The 25,632-nt window shown below is 47.2% G+C and overlaps 1 protein-coding gene across 1 annotated transcript in view; it reads left to right on the top strand.

Moving 5' to 3' along the window:
• LOC119394566 (alpha-mannosidase 2C1-like) overlaps positions 1–25,632 on the top strand; it is a 343,801-nt gene that overhangs the window by 121,366 nt on the left and 196,803 nt on the right. Inside the window, 1 exon segment of the mRNA XM_049416109.1 lies at positions 1,116–1,246. Within this exon segment, the coding sequence (XP_049272066.1) occupies positions 1,116–1,246 (131 nt within the window).

Here is a 25,632-nt window from a genome sequence, read left to right as displayed (position 1 = left end):
CACTGTCCTATACAAAACGTCCACGCCCTCAAGCAAACAGCGTGCAATATATATTGATCTTGAGGTGCCCTAGTAGCAACACGTCTATTAGAAGCCAGCAGTTCATGGGGTGGTGCATCCGGTTCTTGGCTAAACTTGGGACCCTTCCTGAGTAGACGCTCGACGTCTTCCGGGATTTCCACATCTCCTAAAATCAAAACCCGCGAGGCCCCTCTTGCTTGGTCCTCTTTCTTGCGGATCTGGTTAAGCACACTGCTCAGGTAGGAAGCCCACCAAAACTCAGCTAGGCGAGCAGCGAAACTCCTTAGTGAACTCTATTCCACTTCTGCCTTCCACGGAGGGTCTCTAGCGTAGCACACGACACGTAGATAATCCTGAAGAAGCTGGATTTGCCTCCAAAGCTCAGAGCGTTGTAGATGGCACACACGCTGAGAATGTCCCGGAGTCGGCCTGTATTGTGGGAAATCTTACGTGGGCCAAACCCGGCGCTGCGTGAACGACCGTGCAAGGGAACATGAGCTCTCAGTTAGGAATAATGGGAACGCGCATTTACCTGCGCATTGCCAGGCTCGCGTTTGTGCTCCGATCTTCGCGAACATTAAGATATTAGGCAGGAGCAAAGATACTACCGCCCGTGAACTGATGGAGGCGTTCCACATATCTGTAAGAAGGAATGCTTGTGTTAGTGACACATCCGTATCGTTATTTGATAGTGAACGCGCTGTTTTGCGTGTTTTTTTTTGGTAACCGGTTAGATTTGTAACCATGTGACCATGTGCTCATGCACATTTCTGTATCATGAGCACATATTGAAGGTTGAAGATAAATAAAAGTTAGTTGAAAGTAGCGCCTGTCCATGTTCATTCTTCTTGTGTCCCTGTCTTGTTTATTTGTGCTTACCAGTTTTGCCTTCATTGATGCTACTTTCACGGGAAAGAATTCCAACTTGTGCTGTCTTTAAGTGGTCCCAATTTTCTTAGATGCTGCCATAGAAAAATGTGCTCCTTGTACAGCTGCTTTGGTGGGTGTGCCTGTGAGTATCAAGTGAGCCCATGTGAAGGGGAACGTGATGTGCAAAGTGCAGCTGTGCTTTTCTTTTTTTTCCCCCCCCGTAGGTGGATGCCCTAGTCACTGATCTGCAGCTCTTGGCTGAGATGGCGAGGGAGTTGCCCAAGGATGGCATTCGTTCCTACGAGGCAATGTATGCTGCCAATGCGATGGTTAATGCCATCGACATCAGCGACAGGTACAGTGTGCTTCATTTTGGCCACAGAGGAGGGAGCCTGCTTGGTCACCATGGTTGGCCACAGCCGGTGATGTTGCATAGGCTTCCTCGTGGTTTTGTGCATTTTAGCTCTTGGCGCAGGTGTCCGTATAATTTTTCTTTATACCACCGACAGTATGTCCCCGAGTACACAGTAGTTATTGTTTAAATGACCTTTCACGGTTCAGTTTATTCAATCAGTCAGTTACAGTGTGCTGTACAATGATTACACATGTAAGGTAAGAGGGCAGGGTTGGCAAAAAGGCAATTTAATGCCCGACTAAGTGCCGTACTTAGTCATTGAAGTGCACAAGTAGCAGTGGTGTATACATGTAAAAAAAATAATAACAAAGAAGCAGCCACAGTTACACAATCGTTGATAACAATACATAAACGTCAATACATAACAATACATAAACAATACATAAAACGTCGTTAGAAGAACATTCATACTTTGAGAACTGTCTGCAAGACTCAGTCTTATAACGATAGTGTATTATTCTCTTTTTTCAAAGACACAAAGCAAGGAACCATGCTAAATGCAAATGTGACAGATGTTCATACACGTCAATTTTAATAACAACCAAAGCTATGCCATCTAGAAAAAAATTACTTCTGAAGCATCAGTAGAGATCATTTTCTTTTTAGCTCTCTTGCCCTATGGTGGTAATTGTGGGATGTGCATTCAATCGTTGAAGGATCATATGCGTTAGCTCTCGTGTAGCGTACCTTATTTGTGTACCTGCCAAAAAATGCAGGCAACTGAAGATTCCAATACTTGGAAGCAATGCCTCTAAAAATGGCCAAATTCAGATTGAGGTCCTTTGAAACACCATGAAACATACCCAGCTTAAGCTGCATTATGAAGTAGATCGAATGAGTGAAATTTCATTCAGTCTGCACAGAATGGTCATTAATAAAGGGCTCAGTGCTGGCCTTGTTGGTACGACATATCTGAAGCAGTGTGTTGGAACGAAAACGTAACCGAAACTTATCTGTTATTTTCTTCCAGAGTGAAACCAAAATTTTTTCAATCGTTTTTCGGTTCAGGAGAAAACTTCGCAATCCGGAACAACTGAGCTCATGCAATGTGAGCATATCTCAGGGTACAGTATTAGCGCGTATCTCAGGCAGGAATTCCAAAGCAAAGATATGGTGAAATTGTACGAAAAACGAGAGCAGTGGTAACCAGAGATGTTTGTATTAGCGCAAGTGGGCTTTTTCGCGTCTGTCATGCAGGCCAAAGTGAGAGGGTGTTGTCGGCGCTTAAGTTTGTTACAGCGAAAGCTATTATGAGATCACAACAGCTGATTTTGGCGCCAGTTGTCCGCCACCGCCAGTGTCCGTGACCGCTATCGCGTGACATAAGAAAAAATTAAATGAGAAACAGATTTCTAGGATCGGATGGGATTTTAAGCCGCGCCCACTGCGTGGTAGTCGAGTTTCCACCACGGTGCCACGCTGGTGCCAGCGTTCACTTTCACCTTTCATTTTTGCATCGACCAATTTCTCTACTATGGATTTTTTTCTCTAAAAATATATTTCCCATATTTTTTTGGCGTCGTCCTGCAGCCCCTTCTCCTTTTAAATGCGAAGCATTTCTTAGCGAACTTCTGCGACTTTGAGCGTAGTATCTATCTATCTCATACCTGCCAAGTCTCCCGGATTGCCAAGTCTCCCGGATTACCCGGGAGACTCCCGGATTTTGAACGTTTCTCCCGGTTGTACGGGTCATAGGAAAATCTCCCGGAAATCCAGTTTTGCCCCGCGCGTCCCACATGAGCAAAGTTGTCTGGCCACATCCCAAATGTGTTATAAGTTATATCAGCCGTTAATGTTTCGTAGACGCATTTGTGTACACACAAAATCCTGCTCGACGAAATAACTGGTAAGCAAGCGACGACAGGCCTCGCACGCGGAGCGATGTTATCGCATGTGCCCTATGCGTGACGGTGACGGCCGGGTCGTTTCATCTCTGCTTCAACAGCGTTCGTCTCTAGCGCTAGCTAGCGCGCTTTTACTCGCTCGTGAAACAGACGATGCGTCAGCGATGTTATCAGTTTGGACTCTGTACAGATCAGCGGCGACCGCAAAATCCCGCTGACAGTGTCCATATAATTGCTATCGCAGTACCCCCCGCGGTCGGCATACCTTATACCTCCCCCCCCCCCCCCTGAGTAGATCTCTCGGATTCCGCGTTTCTCCAAACTTGGCAGGTATGCTATCTATCTAGCCGCCTATGACTTTGAGCTCTCCTGGCCGTTTCGTTAATGGGATGTATACCCAATTTGGTATGACATAACATGGCCGTATTACGAATATAAATGACAGGTCATAACATGAAAATCATGACATGCATGTCATGAACAGCATGATTTACATGTCACGGTCTTGGGGTTCTTGCGCCCGTTTTGTTAACTTTATATATCTCAAAATTGGTATGGCGTGATAACAGTGTATGATGAACACAAGTGACAAGTGCTAATGTGCAAATCATGACACTCATGCCATGTACAGCATGATTTACATTACATGGTCTCGGGTCGCTCGTAGCCGTTTAAATGAATGGATACATACCAAAACTGGTATGGTGAGACATTTCTTCATGACGAACATAACTGACACATGGTAACCTGAAAATCGTGACATGCATGTCATGTACGACATGATTTACATGCCCCGCTCATGGTGCTCTCGCGGCCGTATCGCTGGATATATGTACACCAAAATTGGTATTGCACACCGATACTGTAGGAACATAAATCAGAGGTGTTAACGGGAAAATCATGTTATGCAAGTCATGTACGACATGATTTACATGCCACGCTCATGGTACCCTCGCGGCCGTATCGCTCAATATATCTACACCAAAATTGATATTGTGCACCGATACTGTATGATGAACGTAAATCAGAGGTGGTAACGGGAAAATCATGACATGCAAGTCATGTACGACATGATTTACATGCCACGCTCATTGTCCGATCGCTGCCGTTTCGCTCGCATGATATACACCAAAAGTGGTATAGCACGACAAGACTGTATGATGAACGTAAATCAGAGGTGGTAACGGGAAAATCATGACATGCAAGTCATGTGCGACGTGATTTACATGCCACGCTCATTGTCCGATCGCTGCCGTTTCGCTCGCGTGATATACACCAAAAGTGGTATAGCAGGACAAGACTGTATGATGAACGTAAATCAGAGGTGGTAACGGGAAAATCATGACATGCAAGTCATGTGCGACGTGATTTACATGCCACGCTCATTGTCCGATTGCTGCCGTTTCGCTCGTGTGATATACACCAAAAGTGGTATAGCAGGACAAGACTGTATGATGAACGTAAATCAGAGGTGGTAACGGGAAAATCATGACATGCAAGTCATGTGCGACGTGATTTACATGCCACGCTCATTGTCCGATCGCTGCCGTTTCGCTCGTGTGATATACACCAAAAGTGGTATAGCACGACAAGACTGTATGATGAACGTAAATCAGAGGTGGTAACGGGAAAATCATGACATGCAAGTCATGTACGACATGATTTACATGCCACGCTCATTGTCCGATCGCTGCCGTTTCGCTCGTGTGATATACACCAAAAGTGGTATAGCACGACAAGACTGTATGATGAACGTAAATCAGAGGTGGTAACGGGAAAATCATGACATGCAAGTCATGTACGACATGATTTACATGCCACGCTCATTGTCCGATCGCTGCCGTTTCGCTCGTGTGATATACACCAAAAGTGGTATAGCACGACAAGACTGTATGATGAACGTAAATCAGAGGTGGTAACGGGAAAATCATGACATGCAAGTCATGTGCGACATGATTTACATGCCACGCTCATTGTCCGATTGCTGCCGTTTCGCCCGCTTGATATACGCCAAAATTGGTATAGCACGACAAGACTGTATGATGAACGTAAATCAGAGGTGGTAACGGGAAAATCATGACATGCGTCATGTATGACATCATTTACATGCCACGCTCATTGCCCGATCGCTGCCGTTTCGCTTGCGTGATATACACCAAAAGCGGTATAGCACGACAAGACTGTATGATGAACGTAAATCAGAGGTGGTAACGGGAAAATCATGACCTGCGTCATGTACGACATGATTTACATGCCACGCTCATTGTCCGATTGCTGCCGTTTCGCCCGCTTGATATACTCCAAAATTGGTATAGCACGACAAGACTATATGATGAACGTAAATCAGAGGTGGTAACGGGAAAATCATGACATGTGTCATGTATGACATGATTTACATGCCACGCTCATTGCCCGATCGCTGCCGTTTCGCTCGCGTGATATACACCAAAAGTGGTATAGCACGACAAGACTGTATGATGGACTTAAATCAGAGGTGGTAACGGGAAAATCATGACATGCAAGTCATGTACGACATGATATACATGCCACGCTCATTGTCCGATTGCTGCCGTTTCGCCCACTTGATATATGCTAAAATTGGTATAGCACGACAAGACTGTATGATGAATGTAAATCAGAGGTGGTAACGGGAAAATTATGACATGCGTCATGTATGACATGATTTACATGCCACGCTCATTGCCCGATCGCTGCCGTTTCGCTAGCGTGATATACACCAAACGTGGTATAGCACGACAAGACTGTATGATGAACGTAAATCAGAGGTGGTAACGGGAAAATCATGACATGCAAGTCATGTACGACATGATTTACATGCCACGCTCATTGTCAGATTGCTGCCGTTTCGCCCGCTTGATATACGCCAAAATTGGTATAGCACGGCAAGACTGTATGATGAACGTAAATCAGAGGTGGTAACGGGAAAATCATGACATGCATCATGGATGACATGATTTACATGCCACGCTCATTGTCCGGTCGCTGCCGTTTCGCCCGCTTGATATACGCCAGAATTGGTATAGCACGACAAGACTGTATGATGAACGTAAATCAGAGGTGATAACGGGAAAATCATGACATGCAAGTCATGTACGACATGATTTACATGCCACGCTCATTGTCCGATCGCTGCCGTTTCGCTCGCGTGATATACGCCAAAAGTGGTATAGCAGGACAAGACTGTATGATGAACCTAAATCAGAGGTGGTAACGGGAAAATCATGACATGTGTCATGTATGACATGATTTACATGCCACGCTCATTGTCCGATCGCTGCCGTTTCGCTCGCGTGATATACACCAAAATTGGTATAGCACGACAAGACTGTATGATGAACGTAAATCAGAGGTGATAACGGGAAAATCATGACATGCAAGTCATGTACGACATGATTTACATGCCACGCTCATTGTCCGATCGCTGCCGTTTCGCTCGCGTGATATACGCCAAAAGTGGTATAGCACGGCAAGACTGCATGATGAACGTAAATCAGAGGTGGTAACGGGAAAATCATGACATGCGTCATGGATGACATGATTTACATGCCACGCTCATTGTCCGGTCGCTGCCGTTTCGCCCGCTTGATATACGCCAGAATTGGTATAGCACGACAAGACTGTATGATGAACGTAAATCAGAGGTGATAACGGGAAAATCATGACATGCCAGTCATGTACGACATGATTTACATGCCACGCTCATTGTCCGATCGCTGCCGTTTCGCTCGCGTGATATACGCCAAAAGTGGTATAGCAGGACATGACTGTATGATGAACCTAAATCAGAGGTGGTAACGGGAAAATCATGACATGTGTCATGTATGACATGATTTACATGCCACGCTCATTGTCCGATCGCTGCCGTTTCGCCCGCTTGATGTACACCAAAATTGGTATAGCACGACAAGACTGTATGATGAACGTAAATCAGAGGTGATAACGGGAAAATCATGACATGCAAGTCATGTACGACATGATTTACATGCCACGCTCATTGTCCGATCGCTGCCGTTTCGCTCGCGTGATATACGCCAAAAGTGGTATAGCAGGACAAGACTGTATGATGAACCTAAATCAGAGGTGGTAACGGGAAAATCATGACATGTGTCATGTATGACATGATTTACATGCCACGCTCATTGTCCGATCGCTGCCGTTTCGCTTGCGTGATATACACCAAAAGCGGTATAGCACGACAAGACTGTATGATGAACGTAAATCAGAGGTGATAACGGGAAAATCATGACCTGCAAGTCATGTACGACATGATTTACATGCCACGCTCATTGTCCGATCGCTGCCGTTTCGCTCGCGTGATATACGCCAAAAGTGGTATAGCAGGACAAGACTGTATGATGAACCTAAATCAGAGGTGGTAACGGGAAAATCATGACATGTGTCATGTATGACATGATTTACATGCCACGCTCATTGTCCGGTCGCTGCCGTTTCGCCAGCTTGATATACGCCAGAATTGGTATAGCACGACAAGACTGTATGATGAACGTAAATCAGAGGTGATAACGGGAAAATCATGACATGCAAGTCATGTACGACATGATTTACATGCCACGCTCATTGTCCGATCGCTGCCGTTTCGCTCGCGTGATATACGCCAAAAGTGGTATAGCAGGACAAGACTGTATGATGAACCTAAATCAGAGGTGGTAACGGGAAAATCATGACATGTGTCATGTATGACATGATTTACATGCCACGCTCATTGTCCGATCGCTGCCGTTTCGCTCGCGTGATATACGCCAGAATTGGTATAGCACGACAAGACTGTATGATGAACGTAAATCAGAGGTGATAACGGGAAAATCATGACATGCAAGTCATGTACGACATGATTTACATGCCACGCTCATTGTCAGATTGCTGCCGTTTCGCCCGCTTGATATACGCCAAAATTGGTATAGCACGGCAAGACTGTATGATGAACGTAAATCAGAGGTGGTAACGGGAAAATCATGACATGCGTCATGGATGACATGATTTACATGCCACGCTCATTGTCCGGTCGCTGCCGTTTCGCCCGCTTGATATACGCCAGAATTGGTATAGCACGACAAGACTGTATGATGAACGTAAATCAGAGGTGATAACGGGAAAATCATGACATGCAAGTCATGTACGACATGATTTACATGCCACGCTCATTGTCCGATCGCTGCCGTTTCGCTCGCGTGATATACGCCAAAAGTGGTATAGCAGGACAAGACTGTATGATGAACCTAAATCAGAGGTGGTAACGGGAAAATCATGACATGTGTCATGTATGACATGATTTACATGCCACGCTCATTGTCCGATCGCTGCCGTTTCGCCCGCTTGATGTACACCAAAATTGGTATAGCACGACAAGACTGTATGATGAACGTAAATCAGAGGTGATAACGGGAAAATCATGACATGCAAGTCATGTACGACATGATTTACATGCCACGCTCATTGTCCGATCGCTGCCGTTTCGCTCGCGTGATATACGCCAAAAGTGGTATAGCAGGACAAGACTGTATGATGAACCTAAATCAGAGGTGGTAACGGGAAAATCATGACATGTGTCATGTATGACATGATTTACATGCCACGCTCATTGTCCGATCGCTGCCGTTTCGCTTGCGTGATATACACCAAAAGCGGTATAGCACGACACGACTGTATGATGAACGTAAATCAGAGGTGATAACGGGAAAATCATGACATGCAAGTCATGTACGACATGATTTACATGCCACGCTCATTGTCCGATCGCTGCCGTTTCGCCCGCTTGATATACGCCAGAATTGGTATAGCACGACAAGACTGTATGATGAACGTAAATCAGAGGTGATAACGGGAAAATCATGACATGCAAGTCATGTACGACATGATTTACATGCCACGCTCATTGTCCGATCGCTGCCGTTTCGCTCGCGTGATATACGCCAAAAGTGGTATAGCAGGACAAGACTGTATGATGAACCTAAATCAGAGGTGGTAACGGGAAATTCATGACATGTGTCATGTATGACATGATTTACATGCCACGCTCATTGTCCGATCGCTGCCGTTTCGCCCGCTTGATGTACACCAAAATTGGTATAGCACGACAAGACTGTATGATGAGCGTAAATGACAGGTGGTAACATGAAAACCATGACACGCATGTTATATACGACATGATTTACATGACACACTCATGGTGCACTCGCGGTCGTTTGGCTAGCTTGATATATACAAATATTAGTATTGCGCGACGCGACTGTATGGTCAACATAAATGAGAGGTGGCAACATGAATATCATGAAATGCATGTCATGTACGACGATTTACATGACACTGTCATGGTGCGCATCCGGCCGTTTTGTTAACTTCATACATACCAATATTGGTATGACATGACACTAGTGCGTCATGAACATAAATGATAGGTCGTGCACTGTATATTCCAGAATATGCGTTTTCATTAGCATGGCATATACCGGAGTGTACATGAATGAATGCATGTCAAACATGCGATATATAGTGAACTAGATGCCATGGCATGAATGACGTCACTTGTCTCAAAGACAAACAAGGCGATGTAGGAGCTCTCTGCCGGCTGCTTCGCATTACATCGATTCCCACAGTGCGTGGGATCTACCGCATTTCTTTTTTCCCTTTTATGCTCCCGTGATGCTTCGCGTCGCTTTTGATCGCTTCCCGGATTTCCTTGTTCCACTATCTTTTTGGTTTCGTCATTTCTTCCAGCAAATACTTTTCTTCTCTCTCCCTACCTCTTTCGTCATTTGATCTAACAGCTCATTATACTTCCAGTCCTTGCCTGGTATCTTGCCTACTTCTTCCTCGACTCTTGCGGTTATATTTGTTATTTGTTTGTCATTTAAATACGAGGTGCCACACTTTGATTCATGCTCTTATTTCCAATTTCATATCCCATTTGTAATGTTATTCGTTTATGATCACTACCCAAGTTTTTAATCCCTTCCTAGTCTATTCTCATTTATCTCAGTTTTACAGCGAAAGCTGTTAGGAGATCACAAGGGCCGTTTTTGGCGCCGTAGTTGTCCGCCGCCGCCGGTGTCCGTAACCACTATCGTTCGAAATAAGAAAAAAAAAACGAAATAAGAAAAAAATGTCATAATGAGACGAGGTTCGAACCTGGGCCTTCTGCGTGGGAGCCCAGTATCCTACCTCAGAGCCATGCCGGTGCTTCAAACTGTTTTGCAAATGCAAAAAGACGCTATACAGTCTTCATGTCGGGAAGGAACCACATTAACATATGTAATGTAGCGCGGTAGAAGAGTAAAATAACAACCAAGTGTCACACAATGCGAATTCTGTAACCAGGCGTCACACAATGCGAATTGCGCAACGAGTGAGTTGTTGAATGCTTCCAACCTATTACAAAGGGCTCTGTCAATTCTTCATCGTCATTAGCCACAGCATCAACAAAGTGCACATAATGCCTTACAGGTGTTTAGTAGGTACCACGGTTCTGCGCAGAATGACGAAAAATTGCGTAGTGGCTGCTTCCTTCGTTCACAAAAATTATGATTTATAGCGTAGTGGGTTCCTCGCAAGTACACTTCTATTGGTTGCCAAGGAAGCCCATAAGGCTCCCATGATCCATTTCCTGAGGGTCTCAATAAAGTTAATTCCCTCTCTCTACCTCTTTCTGAAGTTAGCGTGTGTTATAAAGCGTGGTGGGAGAATGAAATAACGACCGGGCGTCACACAATGCGAATTACGTAACTAGTGGGTCATTTAAAGCTTCCAACCCATTACAAAAGGCTCAGTCATAATTCTTCATCGTCATCAGCCGTCGCATCAAGAAACTGCACATAATGATTTACAGATGGCACCTCGCTTCTCCGCGGAATAACGAGTAATGTCGTGGTGGGTGCTTCCAACCTAACAAAAATTATCATTTGTGGCGTAGTGGGTACGTTGCTAGTGTAGTTGTATTAGTAGCCACAAGAGAGTTTACAACGAGCTCTAGAAATGCCGCTCTTCGAGCATTCGCTGTTGCTGCGCTTTCCGCGCAGGCCTGGCGTTTTTGATAAATTTCTTCTGTTATGAGACAATAACCAATACTTGATTGCTTGTTTCCGACTTCCCACGTGATCTGGCTGTCACATTCAGGCCCCGTGTTATCTCCAGACTATGTTGCTCGCAGAGATCTAGCAATAACTTCCCATTGGTGTCTGAATGTCTGTCAAGGTCGTGTATATGGGCATACATGTCCCCTGGAAGGATGATTTCGGCCACATTACCAAATTCCTTGATATCCGTACCACGGCCGCTACATAAAAAACAGGTGCGGCCTGTTGCGTGGCGCCGAAACGGCGTCTCGGGCATGGTTCTCCTTGCGCCCGTTCTGGCGCAAGGAGAGCCCTTCACGGAGAAGCGCTTCGACACTGGCGTTTGTACGCGCGACACTTCAATCATGCCGCAGAAGTCGTTATTAGAACTGCCGATTACCCCACATATGTGAACAGTTTGCCCTAGGAGTACCAGTGTTTTGTAGAGGGCCTCAATACTCTCCATGAATGCTGCCCGTTTGACTCACCTGAAATGAAAAGTGTCACTCAATCACTGATCCCGTTAATGGGCAGGCAGTCGGCGTGCAGATTCCAGGGGCTGACGCATCGGCCCACCAAAGCGCACCACGACATCACGCACAATTTAAATGTACGTCCTTTGAGTGCGCCAACGAACGTCGGTTGTGGTCCAAAGACCGAGTTAGAGCCAAGAATTGAGAACACAAACAAAATGTATTCTCAGTTAAGGCAGAACAAGCATCATGCAAACTTGCACACTCGGCAGGTATCAATTACAACTCGCATCACTTAGATGGTGTTTATAACAACGGGAACAAACTTACCGCGCTACAAATGCAATCTCATCCATTGGAAACTATCCAAGAACACTTAAAGGCCTTGAATATTCACCAAGATTCTGGAATATTTCTCTTCCAGGCAACACTCAGACGAACTCCAGCTCTGATCACCGTCGTACGCCGACACCTTTCAAAACAGTGCTCCGACGCCGTCAAGATTGACTGACCACACTACACGACTCACTCGAACAACATAACTCCTTCGCCAACTTCACCATACTGTCTTACCCTCCGTCGTCTCTCGTTTGAATCCTTCCCGGTTTCGCGAACATTCCAAGTGATTGTTCGGCGCGTAGCACGTAGCACAGCGACAGCTAGGGGAAAGGGATGCGTCTCGCCGGTGCTTCTGCGGAAACGATCGCTTCAAATCAAATCAAATCAAGTTTATTCATCTTTCGAACAAAGGAAATATAGGAGCTGTCAAAAAAAGCTGCTACAGTGAGTAGCTCGACGAGGTGATAGCCCCTCCTTGATAGGACAGCAGCAGGCAGTGAACAGGAGAAATGGAACATGGAACAGATTGCAAAGGTACACAAAAGTTATTGATACATATTAGCGGAAACTGTAGAACACTGGTATAACAGGATATAACGAAGAAAAAGAAAAGAAAAAAAGCTCAAGTGTGAAATAGTGTTAGCTAGGTGAAAAAAACAGCATTCAAAAAGAGAAAAAAAAACAACAACGAAATAAAGTAAAATATATACCCGTCGCGAACCTTGAAAGGATATATACAAATAACGTGTCTAATAATGTGAACAATATTTTGGCTTATTTATATATATCGCGGAGCTCTTTCATTGTGAACTTTTCAATGTCGACGCCATTTGTTTTCTGCAGCTGGTTTAACAGTGATGGTAGCTGGTAACGGACCATTTGCTTCCCATAGTTTGTGCGACATCGTGCCACTTCCCACTGCTCTGGGTTACGGGTGTTGTATGCTACTGCATTTGTTTTAATGTTGGCTAAGTTTTGCAAGGCATTGTCTTGGTTTTTTGTGCATAGTTTGTAATAACAATAAATCTTGTGTTCGTATAGTGATGGAACTCTAACGATACGCAATTTGACAAACAATTCAGCTGTATGTGACAAATAGGGCACCTCACAAGTTAGTCTAATAATTCGCTTTTGTAATAGAAATAATTTCATGATATTTGCATTTGTGGTTGTGCCCCACACAAGAGCACCATAGTTCAGAGTGGAAGAGAAAAGCGAGTTGTAGAGCAGTAGATTTACTGTAACCGGAAACGTTGTACTGTTTCGCCGCAAAAGTCCTATAAGTATAGACCGCTTATAACGTAAGTCGCCGGAGTTGCGAATATCCGCACTATAAGCGGTACCGCACTATAACCAAAACAACCTTCTACAAAGGCTGCAGTTGCACAAAACGTGTTGAGCATGTAGCCTCGCGTGTCCGATAATCGACATATGCGATTTGGGGCGCTTACAACCACTTAAATCTCCGAATGTTCAAAAATTAACCGCCAAAGACCCGCATTGCCAACGAAATGAACACGGGGGGAAAAAGCAAACAAAACAAAGTGCCATCGCGGAAATTCGCCGACTACGTTTCAGGCCACCTCGAGGTATGCGCATTACACAGAAACCATGTCGAATCGCGACCGAAATTTCACGTGCTGAGCGGTACTGATCGTTCGATATCACGGGCGCGCACGCGATGTCCAAGACATTGCAATCGAATCCGGAACCACCATTCGAGAGTTGCATGTGCCAACCATGCCCTCGTTTTCATTAACGATATGATTCTCTTCCCTTCAAGTGCAGCCATCGCAAAAAGTTTCGTTGATTCCGCACCAAACCGCAACTTTCATCGCCCGCGACCGAAAAGCAACGCTGATTAGGCCTAGCGTGCGGTTCAGCATGTTGTCGTGGGAAATTTCTCCAAGACAACATGAAGATCGGACGTCGAAAAGATCGCACTCAAGCACTAACCCAAGAACAGCGCGCATGATACGAAGTTTGTGCGGTTTATGTTCGCGGCTGGGAGATCAACGGCGACAAAAGCCCGCCAAGCTCGTTTAAGTCCGCGCACTGGCAGAAAAGGCGAAAGCTCGCCTCATGAAGCCGCAAAACTTTTCAATTTGCGGACGAGGTAGCAGACGCGATATCTGTAGCAAGTGTGATAACGACGACGCTTTTCCCGACAGGAAACTTACTTTAAAGCGCACTTGATGAGGACGCGATCGTACGTTCCACGCGTAACGCGCTGCCGGCAAGCGGCCGCGGAGCCTTGCCGCCGCCGGTGCAAAGGCTACTCCGTCGCCTAGGCAACCACCATCCTTCCCCACTCTGCGAGCCCGCACAGCGCTGCCGCGGTCTTTTTCCTCCCTCCGCCCCTCGTTCGTTCACTGTGCGTGCCCTCGCCCTTCGTAACGACCGCGTCGCTCCCTCCCCAGCGGCGTACCTCCTTTGAGAACCGCACTCGCTACCGCGTTTGTCAGAAATATTTTCTCGCAACCGCATTATAAACGGTATTTCATCTTGGGGGACTGCACAATAAGCGGTATGCGTATACATGCGGTTCTATGGGAGGGTAAACGGGAGTCGAAAAAGACCGCATTATAACCGGTCCTGCACTATATGCGGTTACGTTATAAGTGGTCTGCACTTAGTACGAGAAAGTTTTTTAACCAGGAAGTCAACGTGTGCATCCCATGACATTGTAGCGGAAAAATAGATGCCTAGGATTTTGGAAGACTTAATGTATCCAACTGATGCGTTATGTGGAAACGGTCGCTTCCACTTTGATTTTTCGAATTCTCCCGATCTGCGTGGGCGTTAGGCTGTCGCGACGGCGTCTTCGGTGGAGAGGGTAAAGGCACGCCCTGGGCGCCTCTTGATGGTTGTTCTTTTTTTTTTTTCGTTTCGTGCGCCCATTGAGAGGAAACTATCGGCGCGGTGACTTGATGCTGTCGTCAGGATGCGTCGGCGCGCGCCTGTTTTAGCGCTCGTTTGTGACAAAAAGAAGTGCTCTATTACGAATATTACACTTCCCGACACTGTAGATCGCAAAGGAATACGTGGTACTTCACAGTAGCGTCTTTTCACGCGTTCGAGTTGCACAGCGGCACACAACAGCTTCGCGGCATCACACCACTGGAAAGAACCGTCTGCCACACACGCGCGCACTAAAGAACCGTGCTCAAGCACAGGAAACATGAGGCAAACTGCCCACACACGCGATCACACACAAGAAAAAGACAAGAAAGCACACGGACACGCATAAATCGTGAGGCGACCATATTGTAACACGAACCGGAGTCTGCTTTGTACTGGAGTAGTGGCGCCCTCACCCAAAACAGCGGCCGGAACTACCAACTCAGCCGAGCCGCGCTCGCCCATTGACGGCGACGCGACGCAACTGGCCGCACCTTCTTTTTTATGTAGCGGTCGTGTCCGTACTTATGCAATCCACTATATCTTGATTCTTTTCTCTGCAGTTATTCCCCGTCCACAAGTAGGCTACCCCTAGCCAATTTTTCTTTCCACCTACTGTGCCCAGAAACCGGAGAAGCTCTGAACGCGCCTGTTTCACTCTAACCCATTTGGCTTCTCGGTGAATTACCATTACTACACCCCCAGCTTTCCTTCCTGATATGATCCTGTTGCACCTTTCCCAAACATAATTGTCAATATGTGGTGGCTCTTCCAAGTCTCTAAGGTATCCGCAACTTTCAGCTACGGTGGCGCCGCCACGCGGCAACCGGTGAAAGCCGCGTTCCGGTGATAGAACGAAAACTTGCCTGGCGACAACGTGCGGGCTGTGCTTCGTCGTCGGTGTGTCCTGCAACTTGTTGTGCGTGTGGCCAGTGAATTACGATGGATTTTGTTGGTGCAACATTGTGGAACCTTTGCGGTTCAGTAATGGGTAAACAGCACAAGAGAAATCGCGTGTACTGCGTACGAAAATGCTCAAATCGTATACTGTGAAAGGCGTCGTAATCGTGGCTGGTTTTCCCTTGGACCGGCGGCAGAAAAGACAATGGGATATCCACGTGCGCATCGGGAAGCTTGTCATACGAGAAAATGATGGTTTCCATCGTGCTTCTCAAATCGGCTGAATTTTGGGACACAACTTAATTCCTCGCTTATTACGTGTCAATACCACGATACGATTATGGGACGCGCTGTAGTGAGAAGCTCCGGATGAATTTCGACCACCTGGGGTTCTTTAATGTGCTCCTAAATCTAAGCGCGCAGGTCATCTTTTGCGTTTTTCCTCCATCGAAATGCGGCCGCTGTGGTCGGGAATCGAACCCGCGTGAACATGCATCGCAACACCTTACGTACTGCGCTACCACGGTCCTGGGAGACAGCAGGCGAGTGCTCTTTTTTTTTTTTTTTGCTTAATTTAGAAGACGACGGTCAATAAAACTATGCCTTCGCGAGCGAAAGCCACATCAAAACAGCCTGCCGCAACTGACACCGGCGAGCGGCGGCTACGCAGACACCGCTGCCGTCCGCGATCGAGCTCGAGCACGCCGTAGAGTGCGCAAATTTTGCTAACGCGATTGATATTGTACTCTTATGTCAGGCGCTGACATACGCAATCCGTTTTCCCGACACCCTCAATATTAAAAGCAAAGGTGGAAGCGAAGCAAGCCGGTTAAGTAAGACGGCCTGCAGTGTCACTGCTTATCTGCGAATGCATCGCAGGTGCCTTCGCATCGTGGTTCCCGATTTCCCGACCAATAATCCCTCGCCTACTACCTGAAGGCATCGAGTTTGCCAGAACGAGACCCTCGCTGTGAATGAAGGAAAGAATATGGCTTTTAAGGGCTCGTTTCTTAGTTTCTTAGACACAATATTAATGAGAATTAACAGACAATAATGCAAAAGAAAGTATAGGGGATGCTATTCGTTGTGATTAGAATAAAGTGAAGAAAGTAAAGGGGACGAAAAGATAACTTGCCGCCGGCAGGGACCGAACCTGCGACCTTCGAATAACGCGTCCGATGCTCTACGGCGGCAAGTTATCTTTTCGTCCACTTTACTTTCTTCACACTTTATCCCAACTACAACGAATAGCATCCCCTATACTTTTTTTGGCATTATTGTCTGTCGGTTCTCATTAATATTGATCTTTTCGTCCACTTTACTTTCTTCACACTTTATCCCAACTACAACGAATAGCATCCCCTATACTTTTTTTGGCATTATTGTCTGTCGGTTCTCATTAATATTGTGTCTAACTAAGAAACGAGCCCTTAAAAGCCATATTCTTTCCTTCAAGTCTCTAAGGTGTGCTTCTGTAACCGCATAACTGCCTATCTGTTCTTTGTTTAACTGCTCCTCAGTCTCTATCCATTTTGCCTTTTTTCTGCCACCCTGCATGTTTATGTAACTAATTGCAACATGCGCCTTCTGCCTTTTTCATATTACTTTTTCTGGTTTTTCGCAATAGTACTACCTGTCAAAGAGTCCTCCTGGTTGTCTTCCCTGTTACTAGCTGCCCCGGACTCCGAAGGGCCCGTGTGACCCCAAAAAAGCTACTGTGCCTCCTGCCAGCCCACCTCATGGCCAAGCCTCTTATCGAAGTGAATTTTATTTCCACGACCTCGAAACCTTTCTCTCGACTCATTCGCCATGTCTCTTTGTTTGCGTCGACAACCGCTCTTTGCAAGTTGCCGTTGCTCACCGGTGCCGTGCATATTACAAGCTGCACCTGGGGGGACATCGACCCCTTTCGTCAATGTCGTGGCTAGTCCTGCCGATTCTTTGTTCAAGACGCAGCCCTCCCGCAATTACCACGAGGTTGCGTGCGTAAGCTTTAGCTGCGAGTTTCTCGCTCGCTTGCCTCATGACTGACCCCAGCTTATGTCCTGGGAACGTCCCTATCGAAACTCTTTTATCGCCTTTCACCCTCTTCATGATTGCCTCTGTGCATCGAACTAAATTCGAGTCACCGGCTATAATGACCTGCTCAGACGTTCCTGCTGAAGTGACCTGCACATGGCTGCTGGCTAGGTGACTAGCGTGAGTCACGACTGCCGCTTTGTCCCCTCCCTCCTTCAAAACTACTTCCCGGAAGCTGGGCCCTGTGGCCACTGCATCTGCCTTCGTCACCCCTGATGCTCTTTTCGCCTCTCCCCCACGGGGGGTCGACGCCCTAATGTTTCCGCCGTCACCTGCTTCTTCGTCGTTCACTTTCACGACCTTCGGTAGCCCCTCCTCGGCTGGACCTAATGAGCCTTTCTCCCATGGCCTCCGTTTTCTCTCGCTCTGTCGCCAACACATTCTCCAGCTCTGCGATTCTCGTCATGATCCCACTCTGGACAGCCGTCATGTTTTCCATTTTCTCCTCGAGCTCGCATTGTCTACACTTGGCGTCAGCTTCGCTTCTTCTGCCTTCTCGTCCGCACAAACTTCCCATCTTCCAACCTACCCCGCACCCTGAACACTTTACGGTCTTTTTGACCATGGCTAGATCGGTTCACCGATGCCCACGTGTTAGAAAACTGTCACAAGAATTAGTCATGGCGTACTGCCCTAAGCCAAAAGGAACCACTAAAATCAGGGAATACGCTACACTTCAAAGCACCTGTGCATGCACGTGGTTGGTCTACGCGCAGACCATAGCCACATGGTGGCAGAAAAAGAAAGCACAGTACAGAGTAATACACACAAAAAAAACCGTACGAAGTAATAAACCCAATCAAGCTTTACGCTAGCCCCTTATATACTCATAAAGCGACAGGGGCAAATAAGACGATATCATCGGCATAAAATAAACCTGGAAGCTTCTGCTCAATCATCACGCCGCCCTGTTTGTGTGACAGATTAAAACCAATGTTGCTACCTTCTAGCGCTTTTTCCATACTCACCAGGTACAGCATGAATAGCAGCGAGGATAAAGGACATCCCTGTCTCAGCCCCTTGCTAATGTCAACGTTCTTTTTGATACATATTCCTTCCCATTCTATGCTAACTATTTTCTCGGTATATCTCCCTCAAAAGCTGCAGTCGTCGCCTATGCCCACTTCTTGCAATATATCCCACAAAGCTACCTGATTAACGTTGTCATACGCCCCAGTGATATCTAGAAAAGCCACGCACAAGGGCCTGCTTTCTATTTTAGATATTTCTATACACTGAGTAAGAATAGGTTATCGATCGTCTAATCGCCTACCGATTCCAAATTCATTCTGAAGTTCTCTCAAAATATCGTTATGCTCTGTCCACGTTTCTATTTTCATTTTTACTGCTTGCATCGCCAACCTGTGTAGCACCGATGTAATGGTTAGCGGTCTATACGAGCGAACTTTATCCTTTTCTCCCTTGCCTTTATAGATTAAGTTCATTCTACTTTTTCGCCAACTGTCTGGTATTTCCCTCTCCTGTAAGCACTTTTCTGCGGCTTGCAGCAGTGCTTCTTTAGTGTTATGTCCGAGTTCGTTAATGAGGCTAACGGGACCTCCATCTAAACCCGCGGCAGTGCGCTTTGGAATTTTTCCTTCGGCCTTTTTCCGGTTGGAATTTTCAAGTACTAGCTCTTCCTCGGTTGCTCACTCCGCCACACTTTTACTCACCGGTGAAATCCCCTGGACGCTCTTTTTAAATGAATCGGCTGTTACCCTTCGGATGTAACCTAGCGCTTCGTACCCTTCCTATTGATTTCCTCTTTCATCTACAATATGTTGTTGCATTGCGACAGACTTCCTATCTATGTGGCTCCAAAATACCCTAGGCGCGGCCTTATTTTTTATTGCGATAGCAATTATATGGACAGTCTCGGCTGGAAAATGTCCGTCCCCGTCGCCGTCATTCACCGTATATGTATAAGTATGTATATATATAGAAAAGCCATAAAGAAAAATAATTCAGAAATTCGTTCCGACGCGCGGAATCGAACGGGCGACCTCTCGCTTTGCAGCCCGCCGCGTTAGGCGTTAGGCCACGACAGCACCGTCTTTCAGCCTGCTAACGGCGAGCTATTTATATACACCATTTACTTCAGCATGCTTTCTTAGTGGCCACATAGATGGCGCCATGTGCGCGTGTGTGGCATGTGTGTGGCGTGCTTTAAAGATCGTCGCCCCGCTCCAGCGAACGCCGTTGCTCTTCGCTCTACAGGGCGTGGTCGCTTTCGCGCGCTTATCTCGAGGAAAGAAGGGGCGGCCGGTGGGGTGCTTCGCTTCGCTCGCTGCAGCGGCCGCGTTTGCGAAAGGAGCGCGCTGTTCAAACAGAAATAAGTAACAACTATGACAATTAGTTCGCGCTCGTCTTGTGTGTACCTGTTCGTTCGTTTCGTGCGTCCTGCTTTATGTTTGAGCAGTGCGCTTCAAGTGTCGAGCTTTGACGCATTAGTTCGCGCTCGTCCTGTGTGCGTTCTTTTCGTGCGTCCTTTGGGCTCGAGCGACGCGCTGGCAATTTCGAGCTGCTTTCCGTTCTTCGCGTTACATTACTTTTTATTGCTATCGCATTCATTGCTTCGCCGTTGCGGCGAAACTGTGACTTTTTTTTAATAACTGTCACCCAGCGTCTGTCACTTTCACCTTTAGTTTTTGCGTCGACCAATATCTTTACAATGGACTTTTTTCTCTAAATATATTTTCTATATTTTGTTGACTTCGTCCTGCGGCCGCTACTCCTTTTTTGCCGGTCTATGCTCCCGTGATGCTTTGCGTCTCTTCTCGATCGCTTCCGGATTTCCTTGTTCCACCAACTTTCTGGCTTCGTGTTTACTTTCCAGCAAGTAGCTTTTTTCTCTTTCCTTATTGCTTTAGTCATTACATGCAACAGCTCACTATCCCAGTCCTTGTCTGGTACTTTGCCTACTTCTTCCTCGACTCTTGCGGCTATATTTGTAATTTGTTTGTCATTTAAATACGAGCTGCCACACTTTGATTCTATGCTCTCATATCAAGTTTTATATCCCATTTGTAATGGTATGTGTTTGTGATCACTAATCAAGCTGTTAATCCCTTCCTCGTCTATTCTCATCTCTCAGTTTGTGATAAATTGTTCCTGCTATGAGACAATAATCAATGTTCGATTGCCTGTTTCCGACTTCCCACGTAATCTGCCCATTACACTTAAACTTCTTATTGGTGTATGAATATCCGTTGAGGTCATGTATGTGCGCATTCATGTCTTAGACCGGATTTTAAACAAATGCGATTTTGTTCCTTGCGCTCCTATCGCACCATTTCGATGTATGAGCAGATATATGAGACGAGCAAACGCGCTCGTCTCGTGTTTATGTTCCTGGCTTGTGTCCCCGTGTTTTTTGCGCTACTGCTCTATGATGACCTACAGGTCAAGAAGGGCTTCTATAGTGTTTTTATAGTGCCTATAAATGCCTATTCTTGACGTTCGTGCCTAAACGCTTACAGATGCCCATAAATGCCTATTTTCAAAATTGGCACTTATATGAAGACTATTGAGCCTCAAGTTTCGCTCCCGGGTGCAGTTTAAGACCGTTATTCATGTTACCGTGCAACATTGACGGTTCGGGACAATGGAGTTCAGCCTAGTCCTCTATTTCAACCGCTTCCCGGAGACAACCGCTAGCATCGGTGAAGTGGGACACGCCGGCGAGCATTCGCCGCCGCGCTGATATGGCGCGAGCGGTTGGCGAATGCGAACCCGCGGAGAGCCGTCAGCGGAAAGGATTGTGAAGAGCAAAAAAAAAAAAAAAAAATGCAGGAAAAATGTGATGTGCACGCAGCTTTTGGTTTGTTTGAAATTTAATTTTCAGTATCGCAGCCAGAAATTTTCGTTTGGAGGGTGGGGGGGGGGCAGAGGGTTTCAAGCATGCTTACTATGGATGTTCTTGCGTGCGTTTGTATATATGCGTGTATATATAAACATGCAAAACTGAAAAGTTTCGAGCGGGGGGGGGGGGGTTAGGTTGAGCGCCCCCACCCCGCCTGGCTACGCCAGTGGTTCACTGCCAGTGGAGAAACTGGCTCTATGCGATTCGACCCGGCCAATAGCCTCCCTTCTGGTCTTTTAGCGATCTGGCTGCCGGCTCCTGCTCTGCCCTTATCAATCATGCCCGAAAGGACACCCAGGAGTGAGTTGATTCGACAGTGGACACGTGACTCACCGCGCAGAGACCGTGTTCTGCGAACCGTGCGTTCAACTGTTGGCGCCGCTGTGCCATGCATCTTAAAGGGGTACTGACACAAAAATTTTGGCCTCGCGTTTTTTTTTTTTTGCTGCAATGTGTTGCTGGGGGCCTGTTAGTCGTAACACGGCACATCGTTTGCTGCAGCGCGCGACAGATAATTAATTACAGGCTCCTCATTACCGACCAGTGTCAGTTTCGGTTTCAAAAACGACAAGCCTCCGGGTGCAACTATCACCACCTAGCGGCTGCAGCGCTCGATCACGTCAGCACACAGAAGTGTGACGCACTTCCGCGCTGTTCGCGTCGTCTCCTCGCATTCGCACGCTTGCCGCACGTGCTGCCCGATGTCGTCGCCATCACCGTACTCGTTGTCGTCGTCCTCCTCATCGTCGTCTGTTGGCGACGATTTCCTTGAGACACCAACAGCGCAGCGGCGAGCGCGTCAAAACAAAAATGGCGGCTACGACGTCATCACAACTTGTTGTACCGGCTACAAAGGTTACGTAGGGGAAGTAGGGGGGTCCCCTCGGGTCACCTCCGAGGGTGTCAATGCAATAGGTGCGCCCTATAATGCTGGATCGCGCACGCGAACTTCAATATTCATATAAAATACCTTCCAAGCTTTATTCGCTGTCGATATTTCGCAGATGGTACACGCACGTACACGGAAATCGATCCAGCAGGCTATCTCGGCCGCGAAATTTTGTGTCAGTACCCCTTTAAGCAATAACATTTTTGTTTTGCTGTCGTAGATAGACGTCTCGCACGTCTTCGTTTGAAATCATTTGCATTTATGTGAAAGTTAATTGTGCCTATATTTACGATATTGGAAGCCTAAAACGTTAAAGAAAACTTGAAACGACGAGGACAACAGGACGCGTGTTTCGTCTCTGACGACGGACCAATTCGCCGAAACCAAGGCATTGTTCCTAAAACGTTATTTTGCCTGCTTATTTTGGCGCCTAAAACGAGCTTTCTTAATGCCTAAAAGTCTGGCCTCTATTCATGTCCCATAACAGGATGATTTCGGCCCCATTACCAAATTCCTTAATATCCGTACTTATGCAATCCACTATCTACTGACTCTTTTCTCTGCAGTTATTCGCCGTCCAGAAGTAGGCTACCCCTGGCCACGTTTTCTTTCCACCTACTGTGCCCGAAACCCAGAGGTGCTCTGAACACGTCTGTTTCACTCTAACCAGGGGTGCAAAAGCTGCGCCAATTGCGCCCATTTGATACAATTTCTTATTTTTGCGCCAAGCTGAGCCAAAACCGTGGAATTTGTTGAAATTGCGCCACGCTGCGCCAAAATGCCCGACCAGCTTCAAAATTTTCACAACTGCGCAAATTTTAGCGAGAAATGGAGGCCGCGTTGGTCATCTGCAGTGTGGGCGTCATTCAATACAGACGCACGTACCCTAACCCTAAACACCCAGCGAAAGAAAAGATAAAAGTCACAGTTTCACCGGAAGGACGAAGCAATGAATGTGATAGCAACAAATTCTAATCTTATACGAAGTGAGGCTGGCAGCAAACTCTTTTGTATCCGATCTCGCATCTTTTCATGCTCGTTCAAGACGGGCGGGGCGTTTCCTCTCTGCTTTGACGGCAGGCCTCGCGAGCGGAGTGGTGTTATCGCATGCGCCCTCCGAGCGGCGGAGATGGGCCGGCTCGTTTGATCTCTGCTTCAGCCGCGTTCGTTGCCCGCACTCGCGCGCTTTTACCAGCGGTAGAACATACCATGCGCGGGGCGATGTTATCAATTTGGACTTTATACGGGACATGACGGCAAAAGCTCGTCGAGAGTGTCCATATAATTGCTATCGCAATAAAAAAAAAAGTCACAGTTTCGCCGCAACGGCGAAGCAATGAATGTGATAGCAATAAATTGGAATGTAACTCGAAGGGAAAGCATCTCGAAATGGCCACCGCGTCGCTCCAGCCCATAGGACGCACGAAAAGAATGCACAGAGGACGAGCGCGAGCTATCATGCGTCACAGCTCGACACTTCAAGGGCACTGCGCTAACATTAAGCAGGATGCACGAAACGAACGAACAGGTACACACAGGACGAGCGCGAACTAACTGTCACAGTTGTTACTTATTTCTGTTTGAATGCAGCGCGCTCCTTTCGCAAACGCGGCCGCTGCAGCGAACGAAGTGACCTTCGTACGCTCCGTGACTTCAGCGCTGTTACGATCGGCCCCTGCGCCGAAAAGAAAGCGCCGTCGCCTGTTCTTCGAACCGGGCGCCGAAGCTCTATTTGCCTTGACAATGGTCCAAGCGCTTGAATTGTCCTCCCGAGATGGGACGTGAGGCGCCTTGCAGTCCGGCCCATCCGGGTTCGGCCAGACGACCATAATGGTTTCCTGTCACCAAACCTACCTTGACGAGACAGCGGCGTCCGCGCGGATGACAACCAGCCCCACTAATTGATCGACAAGGTGCTTCGGAGCTGCAGACCTTTTGTTGCGCCCGGCTGTCCGAGCGTGGGACCCATCGCCCTGCGGCCTTCACATGGCGGGGACACCATGTTGCACCCTTTGGTGCAACAGCAGCAGAGTGCGGTGGCCACACCCCAGTCGACGACGCTGACCTGGGCGAGTGTGGGTGGCACCCTGATTAGTGTTGTGTGGGACGCGATTGGACCGTCCCAATTTGCAGAAATTCCCCCATCTAGGGGTCTGGGGAAAGAGACCCTTTAAAACGAGCCCCGCGGGCTCATTCGACGCGCAATCGTCGTCATGTAGACACGAAATCCTCGTCCTGTTGGACGAAATCGTCATGTAGAAACAAACTGCTCGCCCATGTAAATAAAACCTCTGTTAAGTTTGCCTTCCTCCAGCCTCTTCCTCCGGAGTCTCTGGTGCCTCCATAGGCCCGTCGCAACAGCGCGGACATCGCGGGGAAAGCACAAGACATACAACCCCCCGCTCCACCCCCCCCCCCCGGGCGACCCCCTTCTTTCCTCGAGATAAGCGCACGAAGGCGACCACGCCCTGTTGGGCGAAGAGCAACGGCGTTCGCAGGAGCGGGGCGACGATCTATAAAGCGTGCCACGCGCGCACGTCGCGCCATCTATGTGGTGACTTAGGAAGCATGCTGAAGTAAATGGTGTATATAAATAGCTCGCTGTTAGCAGGCTGAAAGATGGTGCTGTTCGTGGCCTAACCGTCTAACGCCGCGCGCTGCAAAGCGAGAGGTCGCCCGTTCGATTACGCGCGTCGGAAAGTTTTTCTGAATTATTTTTCTTTGTGGCTTTTTTACATATATATAGACATATACATATACGGTGCATGACGACGGCGACGGCAAAAATCAGCGGAGACTGTCCATATAATTGCTATCGCAATAAAAGCACAGTGGTTCTCAAATTTCCTGATGCTTGTTGTATTGCGTCCATAATGCTTAAGCCGTTTTTGCCGCAGTACACTGGTGTCCTGCGGAAAAGCGTACTGAGATTTAGAAGGAGCTATTAGT

The sequence above is a fragment of the Rhipicephalus sanguineus genome, chromosome 5 (assembly GCF_013339695.2).
Source record: "Rhipicephalus sanguineus isolate Rsan-2018 chromosome 5, BIME_Rsan_1.4, whole genome shotgun sequence".
In the NCBI taxonomy this organism is placed as follows: Eukaryota; Metazoa; Arthropoda; class Arachnida; order Ixodida; family Ixodidae; genus Rhipicephalus; species Rhipicephalus sanguineus.
This window is presented reverse-complemented; position numbering and strand designations above follow the sequence as displayed.